The 16,166-nt window shown below is 55.6% G+C and overlaps 1 protein-coding gene across 1 annotated transcript; it reads right to left on the reverse strand.

The window, feature by feature from the left end:
* Window positions 1–991: 991 nt before the first annotated feature.
* FCSK (fucose kinase) lies at window positions 992–15,885 on the reverse strand (the record flags this gene model as incomplete). Its single annotated transcript, XM_084256584.1, has 23 exons — window positions 15,786–15,885; window positions 14,990–15,141; window positions 14,185–14,235; window positions 10,836–10,961; window positions 10,440–10,512; window positions 9,945–10,042; window positions 9,525–9,605; window positions 8,845–8,964; window positions 8,515–8,686; window positions 7,999–8,111; window positions 7,258–7,359; window positions 6,970–7,140; window positions 5,949–6,013; window positions 5,240–5,616; window positions 4,356–4,560; window positions 4,041–4,207; window positions 3,725–3,946; window positions 3,252–3,395; window positions 2,973–3,092; window positions 2,040–2,227; window positions 1,864–1,963; window positions 1,226–1,449; window positions 992–1,078 (listed from the first exon to the last, which is right to left on the reverse strand). The coding sequence occupies exons 1-23, from the start codon at window positions 15,865–15,867 to the stop codon at window positions 992–994; spliced, it is 3,240 nt and encodes a 1,079-aa protein (XP_084112710.1). The 5' UTR covers window positions 15,868–15,885.
* Window positions 15,886–16,166: the final 281 nt, after the last annotated feature.

The following is a 16,166-nucleotide window of genomic DNA, read 5'->3' on the forward strand; positions in this document are numbered from 1 at the left end:
AATAAAGACACTCCTTAGAGACAAGCCAGCATGACATTCCCAGGGAAGGCTGGGTGCTCCAGGGCTAGACAGGGACCAGTTGCACCAAAATGTGACGGCAGAAGCCACAGCCTGCGCCGTCTCCCACACCAGGGAGGCACAGGCTACCGCCCACATGAGAGTCAGTACCTCATCCAGTCCTGCACCCTCACCCCTCTTCTTGGACCCTCAGCACCAGAAGCTGGCTCATCCCAGAGGCAGTTTCCTACAATGCCAGGGTAAATGGGAAGTGCTCTTGGCAAAAACAAAAAAAGAGCTTTATATAATATACAGACAAACTTAAAGAGCAGAGTGGTTTATTCAAAGAAGGCTACAGTCCTGAGAAGCCACTGTCCTCAGGTACTGGGTCACTGGGCACAGTCTGTCGTGTTGCTGGTTAAGACCGGGTTGGCAGCAAGCTGCTGCAGGAACTTACTGGCTCACTGCCTCCGACGTGGATATGAACCCCCCCCCCCCATGCTGCTCCTCTCCCCCAAGTCAGCCTGGGAGGGAGTGTAGAGCATGAAGTCTCCACACTGACCTCAAAGGAAGGCCATAGGAAATGCCTCGGGACTCTTCAGGGTCAGCCTTACGAAGGGACCCCTGCCATCTGCTAAAGCTGGTTGGCACTCCTTTTATCCAGGGCCTCATGGAGTGTAAGAGGCCAAGGAGCAAGCTGGGCCATGGGCTGCATGGGACACAGCCTGAGACTTCCTGTGTCCAGATGAAGCAGAGGCCAAGCCTAGACCACTGTCAACCAGGAGGTCATGCTTCTATTTCCAAGCACTGTCTCTGTGTCGCCGAGCTCCAGAAAGCTCTGGGCCCAAACTCAGGTCATCTTCCTTGGGGAGCATATTCACAGAAGTGGGCAGGGAGTAGGAGGCTGAAAGTTCCCATGGGGAAAAGAAAAGGTGCAACTGTCACTCTGGGTTTTCTCCTCTTGCAGCAAAGAGACATGCCTCTTAAACGGGCATCAGGTTGAGGTCTCACTCCCCAGCAGCTGCAGGCTCAGTCCCTGAGTGTCCACTTCCACCAGATGGATGCTGTAGTTCCCAAGGCCCTAGGACCGAAGGACAGAAGGTATGGAGAGGGGGCACTGGGCTGCAGGGCCAGGGGATTTGCAGCTAGAGCCCCTGGTCAGCTGTGGGCCACAGTGAAGGCTCCTGCCTCCCCACACCTATTACCAGACCCCATCACTTTCAGGTACCTGAGTCTTGGCCAGCACAGCCTGCAGAGCCTCCTTTTGCCGTGGCTCCTTGGTCAACAGATAGAGAAAGCCCCCGCCGCCTGCCCCTGCCAGGCTCTGGCCGTGCACGTGAGGGGCCAGGGCATCCATGATACGCCGCACAGCCAAGGGCTCAGAGCCTGGGGCCATGAGTTTCTTCTGTTCCCAGTACAAGGTCAGGCACTGGCCCAGTAGAGGTAGGTTTCCTGGGGTAAGCAAAGAGGGAAGGGATGTCCCTGAGCCAGGATATTCACTCGCTGCCCACTTACAGGCTGACATAGTGCCAGGGGCACAACTTGAGTCATGTAAACCTGGGTGTGATGCTGGCTGGAAAGCGGGTGGTAGTGCCCACCTCATGGGGTTGTTTGAGGTTGTATACTGATGTACATAGCATAGCTGGCACAGTTCCCAGCTCTGTTCAATGAAGTGTGGCCACAGCTCTGACTCCCCAACGCCTAGCTATGTGGCCAAGGCTCCTCTCCCATCTGCTTCCTGTAGGTCAGGCAAGAGGATGCATGTGTTGTCCTGAGAGATGGCTCCCACCTGAGTGGGACACCCTGGGGAGGACAGACACTAGGCTTCACTCAGGTGCCCTGACCTCTATGGGACAAGCACCTCACCTTGGCGAAAGGCCTCAGCACATTCATCTGTGTGCCGCACCAGGCTGTGGGCATTCTGCACAACAGCAGGCAGTCGGGCATACCAGTTCCTCAGCACATCCTGCAAGAGGGATGCAATGAGATGGGTCCAGCTGAGCCATCTACCTTCCTTCCTGCCCCTCCTGGGCAGAGCCCACCTGCAGCAGATTCCGTGCCAGGCGGGTCTTGCCAGTGTACACCAGGAGCAGGTGGTCATTGAGCGTCTGGAGGAAGCCCTCAGGCACAGCGATGTCTTCTACCTCCACCTTCAGTGGCAGCTGAGCCCGGGAGTGCCCCACCTTGATGCCAGGCCTCAGGCCACCCACTTGATCCTGCCAGCCACCTCCTGCAAACCCACAGCCCTGTTACTGTTGGAGCCTATACAGCCCAACCTCTCTCCCAGCCCAGACTCAGTACTCCAAAGACAGTTGTCAAGACACTCAAAAGGAGAGACGTTCCCCTTGTCTGCCCCCTTTACTAATGACTACCTATCATGGGATGTGACTCCATACTCAGGAAGGTGCAGGCTACGGAGTGACCAGGAAGATGCCATAGTCAGGCACTTGCCTTCCCAGAGTCTTGCTGCAGATGAGGCCTGGCATCCCAAAGTGGGCAGGGCACCCTGGGATCTGGGGCCAAACATCAGGCTGCCCACATGCCTGGGATCCTGGAGAGGACAGCTCCAACAGTGTCATAGTCACATGTGCTGGGCCCTCACTGCCCCCGCATGCGGCCGTGAGGGTGGGGGGAACAAATGACCAAGGAAAGGGCCAGGTGGCCAGAAGAGCCAAGGTTCCCTGCTCCTGTCCCCTTCTCCAAACTAGCTCTGCCCCGCCCAACCCTGAGGGACACCCTGGGTGGGGGTCAGTCCTGAGGAACAGCACCTGGTTAACTAGGTAGCTCACACAAAAGAAGGGGGCAGCACTTAGTAGTTGCTTTCTAAACATCAGCTCCTTTGAAACAGAAACATGTCAAGCCAAAACCCATGGGAGGGAGGAGTAGAGTGACAAGGATTCTGTAAGCATTTGGAGGAGCAGCACGGGAGCCCCTTGAGTAAGTGCCCTCCCTCCCACTCCAGGGCAGTCCCCTACCTGTGGTGAGCACCTGCTCCAGGTGCAGCACAGCATGGATCAGGGCCTCCGTGCCCACTACCCGGCCCGCAGCCCGCTGCAGGGCTGCCAGGGCAGCTCCTGCCAGGATGCTGCTGGTGCCTGCAGGGTGTGGAAGAGGGCACCAGGGCATGAAACAGCTCTGCCAGATTCAGTCCTGCCCCACCCACTCCTTGTGGGCAGAGCCCCAGGGAGGAGATCCGAAGTGACTAGAGGGTTGGGATGGATCTGGTGGGCAGCAAGGGGACAGGACCAACTCACCGAGGCCAGAGCCATGGGGCAGCTCAGACCAGGTGTGCAGCTCGAAGCCACCCCTGAAAGTGCGCATCAGCTGCTCACTCAGGGAGAGCTTGGAGTCGACACTCACGATCCCCGCACAGATGAAGGCTGCCTTCAGCAGGGCCCCTGCAGAGGGACCACAAGGAATTTGGTCTCCAAGAGCTGAAGCAGACACCCCTCCACCCCCGACCTCCACTTTTGCCCAGCCCAGTGTTGGACTCATTTGGTGGACAAAAGTCCAGCAGCCATGCAGGCCCCATCCCCAAGCCATTCCTGGGCCCTCAACACAGGAAAATGGCTGTCTCTACCTCCTACACCCCAAGCAGGGTGACTTTAGGGCTCTTCCACCAGACTGGTCCTCAGGCCAGCCCCGGTGGTCTGCAGGGCCTCCAGGGTTCAGCCCCACCCCCAGCTGGCTATGTATGCCATCTCCCCACAGATGTCAACACCCTGACCTGGAGCATGGGGCTGACAGTAATCCCGCAGGTCATCCAGGCTCCGGCACGTGATTTTCAAGGCCATCTTGTCCTGCCCAGGTCCCACCGCCAGCCACAGCTCGGGTTCTGGTATGCGGCGCGCCCTAGCTCCGATGGGTCTGCGGCCATCCACCTGCACGGCCAGGCCCAACACTGCCCCACCAAGCTCATAGGCCAGGGGTGGTGTGTCGCTCCAGCCCCCTGCAACAGTTAGACGGAATCAAGCTGGTCACAGGGCTGCCAGCCAGGTCTAGAGTGGCTATCCTTCCCCTCCCACCCCTCACAAGGGACTCACCAGAGAAGTCCACACGGGCTGGGCACTCAGCCACCACCCACTGCCCCAGTGCTGGCAGCTCTACAGGCTCCGTGGAGACAAAGCACTGGGCTGACATCACAGCTTGACGGATCAGGATCTGCACAGCCCCCTCGTAGTGGCGGGCAGCTCGAACCAGCAAAGCTGGCCTGAAAGGAGGAGAGTGACAGATGGTAGCATGGAGCCCCAAAGTAGGGGTAGATGGCCTAGGTTTGAGAACCTGACTGCCTGGGTGACCCGAGGGCACCCCGCCTCTCCCTGGGCCTCTCCGGGCTTCTGAATTCCAGTAGCACCCACCTGCTCAGCCACTTGTCTCTCTCCCGTGCCAGCGCCTTCACGCCAGCCGCCAGGTCCCCAAACTCCAGGTAGGAGAAGGGCTGTAGCCACCCAGGGTTGGCAGCCGGCCCGCTCCGTAAGCCTCCACGGCCCTCTGCCATGCAGCCCAGTACATCTGCCACACAGGCCAGTGCCCGAGCTGCCACATCAGGGTTTTCAGCTGCAACTGAGGCCCAAGTGTCAGGTGGGTGGGGAGCGGGCCCTACCCTCAACCACCTTTGTCCCCAGAGACTGTCCCCTAACACTCCAGATCCCTCATATCTCTTTTCTTTCACCCAGTATGTATCCCTGCCTATGAATGCACACCCATTCTCCCCAGCAAAGTTCTCCCCCTGCCAGCCCAACAGAGGTGCACTTCATCACCCCATCAGGACACCCAGAGTGGTCAAATCAGGCTCAGGAGTCAGACCACTTGGGTTCAAGTTCCAGTCCCACCATCAAAGCCACACCATCAGGGGTATGGCTTACATGGGGGTCATTTCCCACAGTCACTGGCACTGTTAATAGGGTGCTGCCTATGAAGTGAAGATTGAGCCCCCATCCACTCTCCCAGGCCCTCAGGCAGAGCCGCCACATCCCTCTGGGCTCTGCTGGAGCTCTCCACCCACATCCTGGCCCCCACTTCAGAAAATGTGGGTTTTTCTGATGCTCATAGGACACAAAGGTTCAGCCCCAGACCTCAGCCTTGCCCCTGACAGGATGAAACTTCCCAGAAACCTGAAAGTAAACTGCTCTCTCTCTCCCCTGCTTCACAGTCTCGCGGCTCCTAGTATGCTCAGGTTGATGAAGTGGGAGGCAGAGGACACAGTGGCACTGGTCTGGCGGCCTAGACCCCGGCCCAGCACACTCACCCTGGTCCAGCGTGGCCAGCAGGGGCCCAGGATAGCCCTCTCGGACAGCGGCCCTGATCAGTGGGCGCAGGCTGAGGTCCTGCCGGGTCTCCAGCACTTGCTGAGCCTTATGCAGGGCCTGACGAAAGAAGAGGTCCTGGCGGGAGGCCAGGGTGGCAGCCCGGTCCAGGAAGGGCTGTAGCTGCTCCCAAGACAGTCGCCAGGAGGCTCGCCAGGCCCGCAGGGCCTCACCCCGATCCTCCTGGGGGTCCAGCATCCACAGCATGTCCCGGGGCCCAAGGGCCCTCAAGGGGTGAAGCACGGGAAAGAGGTGGGCATTGAGAAGGCAGCGCTCTGCGGGAGGCGTGTCTGGGTCCCACAGGTCCCAGTCTCTGATGTGGGGAGAAGGCACATGAGGGAGGGAAACATGCCCAGTCACCACATCTGGCTGCTTGTCAACTGGCTAATAAAGGGGGACCGGGACAAACTCCTCTGGGGACAGTACGGGCAGGCAATTCAGGGAGGGAGGCCCCACTTTGTTTCCCTGCCCACTATGGAGGTGCTGGGGAGGGTCAGTCGGGCTCCCCAAAACTACCCCAGGTCCTGGGGTCTGGAGGTGGCAGGGCAGGTATTGCTCTGGGGCAGAGGCAGAATGAATCTAGAAGTGGCCACACAGACCCAGTTGTCTAGGCCCACAGACGCCCATCAGGGCCATCAGCCTTACCGAATGCCTGTCTTCTGGAAAAATTCACTCCAGGACATGTTGAGATACGTGCCTTCTCCCTGTCTCTAGGGGAAAAGGAGAAGCATTCAGGGCTGGAGGGGGGATCGGAAGGGGGACACTAAGCCAGAGGGCCAGGACGTGCACGAGAGAAGATAGGGCACATACTCGAGCACGTTCTGAGACACTCTGTCAAGGCCTGGAGTCTTCAAAGCCCCTTTCCAGGTGCCTAGAACTTGGGGCAGAATCATGTTTTAGTCCCGATTCAACATAACTGGCTCTACAGCCCAAGGCAGGTCACCTCCCTCTCTGAACCTCAGTCACTGGCCTGTGAAATGAGGATGAAAATCCCCACCCATGGCCTCCCCAGTGGCGCAGCAGTTGAGCGCTGGGTTGTGAAACTGCCAGCAGCTTCTGCAGCGCCAGTGCGATCCCCAGCTGCTCCCTGGCTGCTCCCGGTCACCAGAGGAGGGTCCCACATGGCGCGCAGACCTCTCCTGCCGCCCACTGCTCCCCTCAGCAGTGTACTTCGGTCCTTCTGCCTGCTCTGCTCCCCGCTCTGGCTCTGGTGAATTCTCTCACCCTCCCGCGCTTCTGACTGTACCCAGTGCTTGTATAAATAAATAAAAATAAATCTTTAAAAAAAAAAAAAATCCCCACCCAGTTACATCTCAGCACTATCCCCACTATGGCTTGAGTTTGATCCCTGGCCAGGCAAGGTGCTACCCACATGGCCCAGGAGACCTCTCCTGTCTCGCCCGCTGCTCCCCTCAGCAGTGCTTTCGGTCCATCTCTCTGTTCTGCTCTCCACTCTGTTGCTGGTGAATCCTCTCACCCTCCCGCACCTCTGGCCTGCACCCCAGCTCTTCTACACAAAATTAAAAAAAGAAAGAAAGAAAGAAAATCCCCACCCAGCGGGCTTCACAGCAGATGAAAGGGAGGTAAGGGCCTCATAACCTATCCTTCAAGGGAGGTGGGCTGGGAGCCCTGAAAATAGGGGTGAGGGAGATAGGAGGGCACCTACTTCCCAGCTATCCAGACGGCCAACGAGGGTAAAGACACAGCTGAGGGTGTCATGCAACCGCACATGGTGTCCCTGAAGGATGAGGTCCTGCAGCTCCAAGCCACGCAGCACCTCCGACTGGGCCTTGTCTAGGCCACTCACCAGGCAGCCAGCACCGATGTGAATGGGGCCCTGGTGGTGGAGAGGGCAGCCATCCTGAGTGGGCAGCAGAGGCCCAGGCATCCCACAACACTCTCAGGTCTTCCCCTACAGCCCCTGCCCTCCCTGTGCCCAGGCCTTGGGCCTCACCCTCAGGTGGCAGTGCTGCAGGACGCTCCCAGGACCCAGGTGGACAGGACCCTCCAGCAGACAGCTGACCACAGAGCTCCCAGCCCCCAAGAGCTGCAGCCTCTGTGAAGCCAGAGAGAGAAAGCGTTTTGAGGGTCAAGGCCAGGGGCTGCCCCTATCTTCCAGCACAGCCAAGGCCCCAACTAGCATTCCTGCCACTCCCTCCCAAATCCCGATCTGCTCCCATCCTGGCCCCAGCCTCAGGCCAACTCCATGCTGCTTGTTCATGCTGCTCCCCTGGGGCACGCACTCCCTGCATTCTCCTCCAGAGCAAATCTCAACGCAATAGTGGCACTCCCACCAGAGGACAGCTACCCCCAAAAATCCTTTCCTACCTGTCCAGCCCCTTCCTTCCTTCACCCTGATGGTCACCTCTGAATTCTATCTGCCTCCTTCCTCCACACCATGGCACCAAGCCACGCCCATCATCTCAAATGTGCCCATCTCCCCAGCGGACCCCAAAGGGTGGGGGGAGTCTTCTCTAGCTTCTCATTCAGGCAGACCTGGATGTAGAAGCTTGATGTGACCACTATTAGCTCTGTGACCTTAGGCAAGTTACTCGACCTCTCTGGGCTTCCAGGGAGCATGTGTGTGAGAGAGATAACCCCGACACTCACTAGGAATCTGTCCCAAGTATGGCCAGTTCCTTCCCTTCTCTAGTTCCCTCATTCCACCTGTCCTCAGGCACCCGGCAGGTCTTACCTCCACCTGAGAGTGCACCACCTGGGCCTTGGGAGCCTCCGGGAATGTAAGGTTGCGCAGAAACTCACTAGCCGAGTTGGTCATGTAGCTGTAGCTGCCACCGGGGACATATGCTGAAAGATACAAGTATTGACTTCCAACTTCGTGCCTGCTGCCACTCAGACACCAGGTACAATCACCTGTCAGCAGACGAGTGTCCTCAGCAGGTCCTGGGAGGACAGGCCTGGTAAAGAGCTCACTGTGCCAAAAGAGAAGCTGAGATCCAGAGAGACTCAGGAACCTGCCTAAAGCCACACAGCTAGAAAGTGAAAAGGCAGGAACAGGTGGCCAGATGGATACAAAGGAAGACGGGACGAGAGATACCTTAGTGCTGGGGGCCCTGGATTGGGAGAGGGTGATAGACTAGTCCTGCACTAGGCTGATTGTCCAGGAGTCCTGTTCCAGGCTCACCCTGGGGGTCCTCATCTCATGTTCTCCCCAACCCAGAGAGTAGGAGAGCCCAGAGGCAGTACCCACCCATGGTGAGGGGCTGATCACGAAGCTCCCTCCACAGCTCAGCCCGGGCTCTCTGCAGATACCCCTCCATGTCCGCATCCCTTTGCTCCATCTCAGGGGGCCTCCCCACCAGGAAGTCCTGCCTGCTCACATTCCGAGCCATGCAGAGCAGGATGTCGAAAAACAGAGATACCTGGCAGGGGTAGAAAGCACAGCTACTTGGGGATTCCTAGGCAGAAATGGGGCATTCCCATCCATCTCCAGAGATGCTGACCCAGAGAAAGAAAGAGATTGGCCTGAGGTCACACAGCCCAGGTCAGCCTCCCCCATTAATCCCCCAGACCCAGTCACCTGGACAGGTCGGGCTCCGGAATCCAAGCCCATGTAAGTGCAGGCGTCCAGGGGTGGGCTCACGTGGGTGGCCAGGAGGTGCTCAGCTGTCTCCACAGAGAAAAAAGCAACCCCAGAGACCTGGAGGGGGCCACACAAGGGTCAGGTGGGGAGCCAGTCTTGAATATGAGTTAGGGAAGGGACGTGTAAGTGAGTCCAACAAGGCCAGCTGCCATGCCAGGCAGGGTCCTTCATTTTTCTGGCCACTCCAGCACCAGACCTGGGGCAGCTGCCAGCAAAAGGAACCCCTCAGCAGGCACCTTCTGGGCCTCCTCTCAAACCCAGTTCTCCATCTTTCCCATGGTGTAGTTTCAGACTCTTGCCTGCCATATCAAATCGTGTCCTTCATTCTAGAAGGATCCCCAGTGTCAGGTTCCAAACTGAACTCCCAAACTCAGTCCAGTTCTGGCCTTTCTATTTCGGGATGAGACACTGAACTCCAAGACTTTCTCAGATTCTAGCTACACCTGTTTCCCTGAATGCCAGTTCCAGATCTTCCTCAGATTCCACCAGATTCTGGTGCTAGTCTGTCCTAGAATCTTCTAGAAGGAACAGGTCTCTGCCCCTGAGTGGGAAGGCAAGCCCTCCCTCCCACCCCAGTAGGCTCCCAAAATCCCCCAATCTGGGACTGGCAGCCATACCAGTGGCACCTGCCCATCAGGCTGAGTGCACCGTTGTATCTCTGCTTCAGTGGCCTGGTAGTAAATGTCCAAAACGAAGCCCTGTGGGGGAGCAGAAAACAGGGTCAGGGAAGGGAGCACGAAGACCAGGAAGGAGGACGGAACAGGGTGCTCTCCCACTGGCTGACAGGGAGTAGCGTCCAGCACAAGAGTCCCACCCCTTGCCAGCAGAGGGCAGACGTTGCATGTCTTCACAGCCCACGCACAGAACCTGGCACAGAGGCAGGTTGCATTCATGTTTGACAAAAGACCAAATGAACACAAGAGCTGTTGCCGCAGGGGAAACTCCTCAGATCCAGACCATGCCAGGAAATTCAGGGTAAGAGGCCACCCAGAGCACCAGGACTAGGAGCCAATCCAGCCCAGCCCCAGGGGCACTACCTGGGAGTCAGTGAGATAGACACCATGGTTCCGGGCATAGGCTGTGCTCCCTGGAAGGGCAATCACTCTGGCTCCCCGGAAGCCATCCCAGCTGATTCCTGTGGGTGGGGCAGTTAGTTCCTTTCCCTGGGGCCCCAACCTGGCCAGGAGGAGGCAAGAGGTCAGGCAGGGCTGGGGCATCCAGACACTTCTAGAAGGTCCTGGGAGGTTTCCAAAGCTAAAGGGACATTCCCTTGGGAGAATAACTCCCCTTCCAAAGTTCTTCCACAGAGCCTTGAAGGACAGAAAGCAGGCACAGGCCTGGGTCTCCCCATTCTGTAGATAGGCAGACTGAGGGCCAGCAGGGGACACCCTGCCTCTGGGTCTGGGCTTCATTCTCCATACTCTACAGCTTCTCTTCTGAATGGGGCAGCATGCGAGGCCCAGAGACGAGGTGGGCAAGCAAAGGGAGTGGCTGTCTCTGGATGTGACTAGGAAAGGCGGTCTCAGTCTCACCTGGGTTTGGAGGGACAGACAGCAGCATGTCGGTGCTACAGACCCACACACCTGGTGGGGAGCCTGGGCCCAGCTGCAGGGGAGAGAGAATGCAGCTGCTGGCCCAGGCTTTCCTCTGCTGCCACGCAGCCCTGTCTCGGCTTGTTTCGTGTGCTCTAGCAGCCATCTTGTTTCAGCAGACTCCCCAGACCCAGGCCCCCACGCCAACCCTCTCCACCACATCCTGGGGCCACACCTCCCCCAAGACCAACTTCTTAAAGCTCTAACTATCCCTAGGTACCCTTCAAGTCATTAATCCGGTGTCTCCGCCTAGGCCAGCACAGACTAGAGCAGGTGGTCTGTGGGAAAGCTGTTGTTCTTGCTGGCACAAGGCTCTAAAGCTGCTGCCCACCTTACCCGATGGCTCATGATGTCCAGCAAGCAGTCCAGGTTACAGACCACAGCCTCCACTGGGGCCTGGGGGTTCTCCACAGGGAGGCAGGCAAAGGCCCGGCCACAGTCATCGAAGGGAAAGTCTCGGCCCTAGGGCAGGAGGGGAGGCAGTGGAAGGAGCTCTTGAGGTAGGGAGCCTGGGGACACCCCATCTGCTGTGCAAGGGCAGAAGGCCATAGGAGAAAGGTTGTTTAAAAAATATTTTCTCGGGCCTCCCTGGTGGCACAAGGGGTTAACTCTCAGGACTGTGAAGTCATCACCAGCTGCTGCAGCATAAGTTCAATCCCCAGCCAGGGAGGTGGCCCACATGGCACAGCAGACCTCCCCTGTTTTGCCTCGCTGCTCCCCTCAGCAGTGTATTTCAATAGATCCGCCTGTTTTGCTCCCCACTCTTTCAGGTGGGTCCTCTCACCTCCCACATCTCTGGCCTACATCCCAATTCTTGTATGCATAAATAAATAAATCTTCAAAAAAATCAGAAGATATGGATATGCAAAAGAAAAATAACCCCTCAAGCATATTAATCTTTGCCTTCATTTTGAGGTATATCCTTTCAGACTTTTATTTATAAATCCTTTCCAAAAAAAAATTTTTTACAAAAAACAAAATGTTGAGGGCCTCCCCTGGTGGCGCAGCAGTTGAGCGCTGGGTTGCAAAGCTGCCCACATCCTCTGCAGCGCCATTTGATCCCTGGCCACCGGCAAGGGTCCCACCAAAAAAAAAAAAAAAAAAAAAAAAGTTGAAAAGGTGGAGACAACAGATTTCACACATGAGTGTAAGTAAAAGTGGGAGCTAAGTCTGGGAACAAGATCAGTGTCAACACCCTAGCTGAGATTATACTACAGTTTTGCAAAATACAACCACTGAGGGACTCTTGGTAAAGTTTACAAAGGCTTCTCTCTATATTATTTGTGAACACCCTCATTGCCTATGGTCTACAATTATCTTTTTTTTAAAAATTCTTTTTTTTTTGGGCCTCCCCGGTGGCGCAGCGGTTGAGCGCTGGGTTGCGAAGCTGCCCGTGGCCTCTGCATCGCTGGTTCGATCCCCAGCAGCTCCCAGGCCACCGGAGGAGGGTCCCACATGGCGCGCAGACCTCTCCTGCCGCCCGCTACTCCCCTCAGCAGTGTACTTCGGTCCTTCTGCCTGCTCTGCTCCCCGCTCTGGCGCTGGTGAATTCTCTCACCCTCCCGCGCTTCTGACTGTACCCAGTGCTTGTATAACCAACCAACCAACCAAACAAACAAACAAACAAACAAATAAATAAAAGCATGCCTCTATTTAAAAAAAATTAAAAAATAGGGCCTCCCCGATGGCGCAGCGGTTGAGCGCTGGGTTGCGAAGCTGCCCGCGGCCTCTGCGGCGCCGGTTTGATCCCCGGCTGCTCCCCGGCCACCGGAGGAGGGTCCCACATGGCGCGCAGACCTCTCCTGCCGCCCGCTGCTCCCCTCACCAGTGCACTTTGGTCCTTCTGCCTGCTCTGCTCCCCGCTCTGGCTCTGGTGAATTCTCTCACCCTCCCGCGCTTCTGACTGTACCCAGTGCTTGTATAAACAAAAACAAACAAATAAAGAAAGAAAGAAAGAAAACATGCCTCTATATAAAAAAATAATAATAATAAATAAAATAAATAAAGTAAAAAAATAAAAATAAAAATTCATTTTTATTTATGCATGCAAGAACTGGGGCGTAGGCCACTGATGTGGGGGATGAGAAGTTCACCAGAGTGGAACAGGCAGATCTACTGAGATACATGCTGAGGGGCGCAGCAGGCAAGACAGGAGAGGTCTGCTGCGCCATATGGGTTAGTTCCCTGGCTGAGGATTGAACTCATGCCTCAGTAGCTGGTGATAGTTTGATAGTGCTGAAACTTTAACCCCTGCACCATCAGGGAGACCCCTACAATTATCTTGATCAAAATTCCAATTAAAAAACTGAGGTCAGGGCCTCCCCGGTGGCACAGCTGTTTGAGCACTGGGTTGCGAGGCTGCCTGCAGCCTCTGCAGCACCGGTTTGATCCCCGGCCCCCGGGTGGAGGTCCCACATGGCGTGCAGACCTCTCCTGCTGCCCGCTGCTCGCCTCAGCAGTGTACTTTGTCAGTCTGCCTGTTCTGCTCTCCGCTCTGGCTCTGGTGAATTCTCTCACCCTCCCACACCTCTGTCTGTACCCAGTGCTTGTATAAATAGATCTTTAAAAAAAATAATAAAAATAGGGGCCTCCCCGGTGGCGCAGTGGTTGAGCGCTGGGTTGCGAAGCTGCCCATGGCCTCTGTGGCGCCAGTTCGATCCCCGGCTGCTCCCCGGCCACCGGAGGAGGGACCCACATGGCACGCAGACCTCTCCTGCCGCCCGCTGCTCCCCTCAGCAGTGTACTTCGGTCCTTCTGCCTGCTCTGCTCCCCGCTCTGGCTCTGGTGAATTCTCTCACCCTCCCGTGCTTCTGACTGTACCCAGTGCGTGTATAAACAAAACAAACAAACAAATAAATAAATAAAGCATGTCTCTATTAAAAAAAAAAATTTTTTTTAAAATAATAAAAATAAAAAATAAATAAAAAACTGAGGTCATTCGATACAATTGTATGTCTGGCTTTGTTCACTAAACAATACAAATACAATCAATGGCTGTTCAAGTCAGGCAGGCAGTTTTAAGAACCCATAGGGATCATCTCAGCACATCTGCCCCAAGTGAGAACTGTTGCATCCTCATTTTACAGATGAGGAAACGGAGGCCTAGAAAGGGTCCAATGACTTGCCCAAGGCCACTCTCCAGGTCGATGCAGAGTTAGATGAGCTTTTTTTTTTTTTTTTAAAGATTTATTTATTTATTTATACAGGCACTGGGTACAGTCAGAAGCGCGGGAGGGTGAGAGAATTCACCAGAGCCAGAGCGGGGAGCAGAGCAGGCAGAAGGACCAAAGTACACTGCTGAGGGGAGCAGCGGGTGGCAGGAGAGGTCTGCGCGCCATGCGGGACCCTCCTCCGGTGGCAGGGGAGCAGCCGGGGATCGAACCGGCGCCGCGGAGGCTTCAGGCAGCTTTGCAACCCAGTGCTCAACCGCTGCGCCACCGGGGAGGCCCTAGATGAGCTTTTGAATCATTGTCTAATATTCCACCAGGAGGATATGCTGTGTATATTTAGCCAGTTCTCCATTTTTGGACATTTGGCTCAATTCCCATTTGACTGTTACGTATTTGCACAATGAACACCTTGCACATACACAAAGGCAGGAGACCCCTGATGTCTGCTCCCACCCGAGGATCGATGGTTCCAGCCTTCTATATGACACATGCTCCACATTCCACATTCTACTTACCATGTGCAGGATGAGAATCCAGGCCGAATGCAGGACATCAGATGTGACCACCTGTCAAGAGTAGGAGACCCTGTTAACAGAGACCTGGGCAGATGGCACCCAAGGAGCTACCTTCCTGTCCCTGGGGTAAGGAGGGTGCCCAACACAAATCCACTCAGGTAACCAAAGAGAAAGACATAAAGTCAAAACCAATGGCTATAGGCAGGCAGGAGTCAGCCCTGGCCTTTCTTCCATAACAGAGCCCAGCGGCCCTTCACCTGAGCCTCCCTGCTAGCCTCTGGTTTTAGGGGAGGATGTAGGCAAGAATAAGGAGTTGACTGGCTCCCCTGGTAAGTCATCTCCATGGCAGCCACACTGTGGTCCTTCTCTGCCAGTGCCACCTCCATCATCAGAGAGCTTCCATGCTTGTGAACACCCTCACTGCCTACTCAGGCATAGGTCTGTTGGAGACACCGACTCCCATGCCCTGCCCCAAGTCACATCTCAGCTCCAACAAACAGTTGCCGCATGGGAGAAAGAGTAAGGGTAGCAAGATCTTGGCATTTTTCAAGAGAAGCCAGAAAGCCTAATTCTGAAATACTGACTCCAACTTTCCAAAACTGCTACAAAGGCTGGTCCTGCCTTCTGCCCTCATTGGATGAGTCTGCACAATCTACAGATATAGAAACTGAGGCCAAGTGATGCACTGGTCAAGGCAGTGGAACCAGAAGAGCTGGGGGTCTATGACTGACACTGCCGTTATAATCCCGGCCTTGACAGGATGAGGATATGCGCCCGCCGAGGGTGGCCCTTCCCAAGCACTCACTGTGAAGCCTGCCCGTGCACTCAGGTGTTCTGCAGCTACCAGCAGGGCATTGAGAGTAGCTCCTCCGCTGCCCACACGTGTCTCAGGGTCCTCCACGGCCAGCAGCACTGTCCCGGCAGGGATCTGCTCCCGCTTCTGCCTCAATTCCAGCTCTATGGTCAGAACACAGGCTGGGACCTGTCTCCCTGCCTCCCCACCCTGGTCCAAAGCACCTGGAGCAAACCTACTGTCAATATTTTATCTTCTTTTTTTTTTAATGATTTTTTAAAGACTAATTTATTTATGCATACAAGAACTGTGGTACAGGCCAGAGGTGTGGGAGGTAAGGGGATTCACCAGAGACAGAGTAGGGAACAGAACAAGCAGATAGACCAAAGTACACTGCTGAGGGGAGCAGCGGGCAAGACAGGAGAGGTCTGCTGCGCCATGGGTCAGCTCCTTGGCCAGGGATCAAATTCACACTGCAGAGGCTGCAAACAGCTTCACAGCACTGCGCTCAACCCCTTGTGCCACCAGAGAGGCCCAATATTTTATCTTCTTTGACTGAGCAGTTTCTCAAGTAGGAACTCAGAAGATCTTCACCCAACCTTATGAGGTAAGTACAGTTACTACCATTTTACAGATGAGAAAACTGAGTCTCAGAGAAGTCACATGATGTGGCTGAGGTCACATGACTAGGATGTGGCAAAAACTGGATTTGAGCCCAGGTAACCCTGGCCCCTAGGGCTATGTGGGGTAGCGAGGGAGAAGGTGGGATTCCTATGTCATGGGCAGAGAGGAAGGGAACAGCACCTACCTCTCTGGAAGACCTGGACGCAGTCCTTGTACTGGCATGTTAGGATGATAACTGTCCATTGAACCCCTTTTGGCTGCTCCATTCTGCCCAAAGCTGAGGGGCTTCCTGAGGCTGAGATGTGTGTATGTAAGAACCTTTTTAAAATATTATCATACCTTAAAAATGCTTCTGTTTGGTGTTCTGTGAATTTTAACACATGTATGAATTCTTACGGGCCCCATCACTACCTGCATCCAAAACGACTCCCTAATATAATTCCTTACGGTTCCCCCCTCCTCTGTCCCTCACTCCTGAAAAGCACTGATTGGTTTCCACAGTGAGAGCTGGGGTGTAACTTTCTGAGCTGCCTCCTCTCCCTGCCCAATAGTGCCTCCCAGATGC

The sequence above is a fragment of the Talpa europaea genome (assembly GCF_964194135.1).
Source record: "Talpa europaea genome assembly, chromosome: 16".
Lineage (NCBI taxonomy): Eukaryota > Metazoa > Chordata > Mammalia > Eulipotyphla > Talpidae > Talpa > Talpa europaea.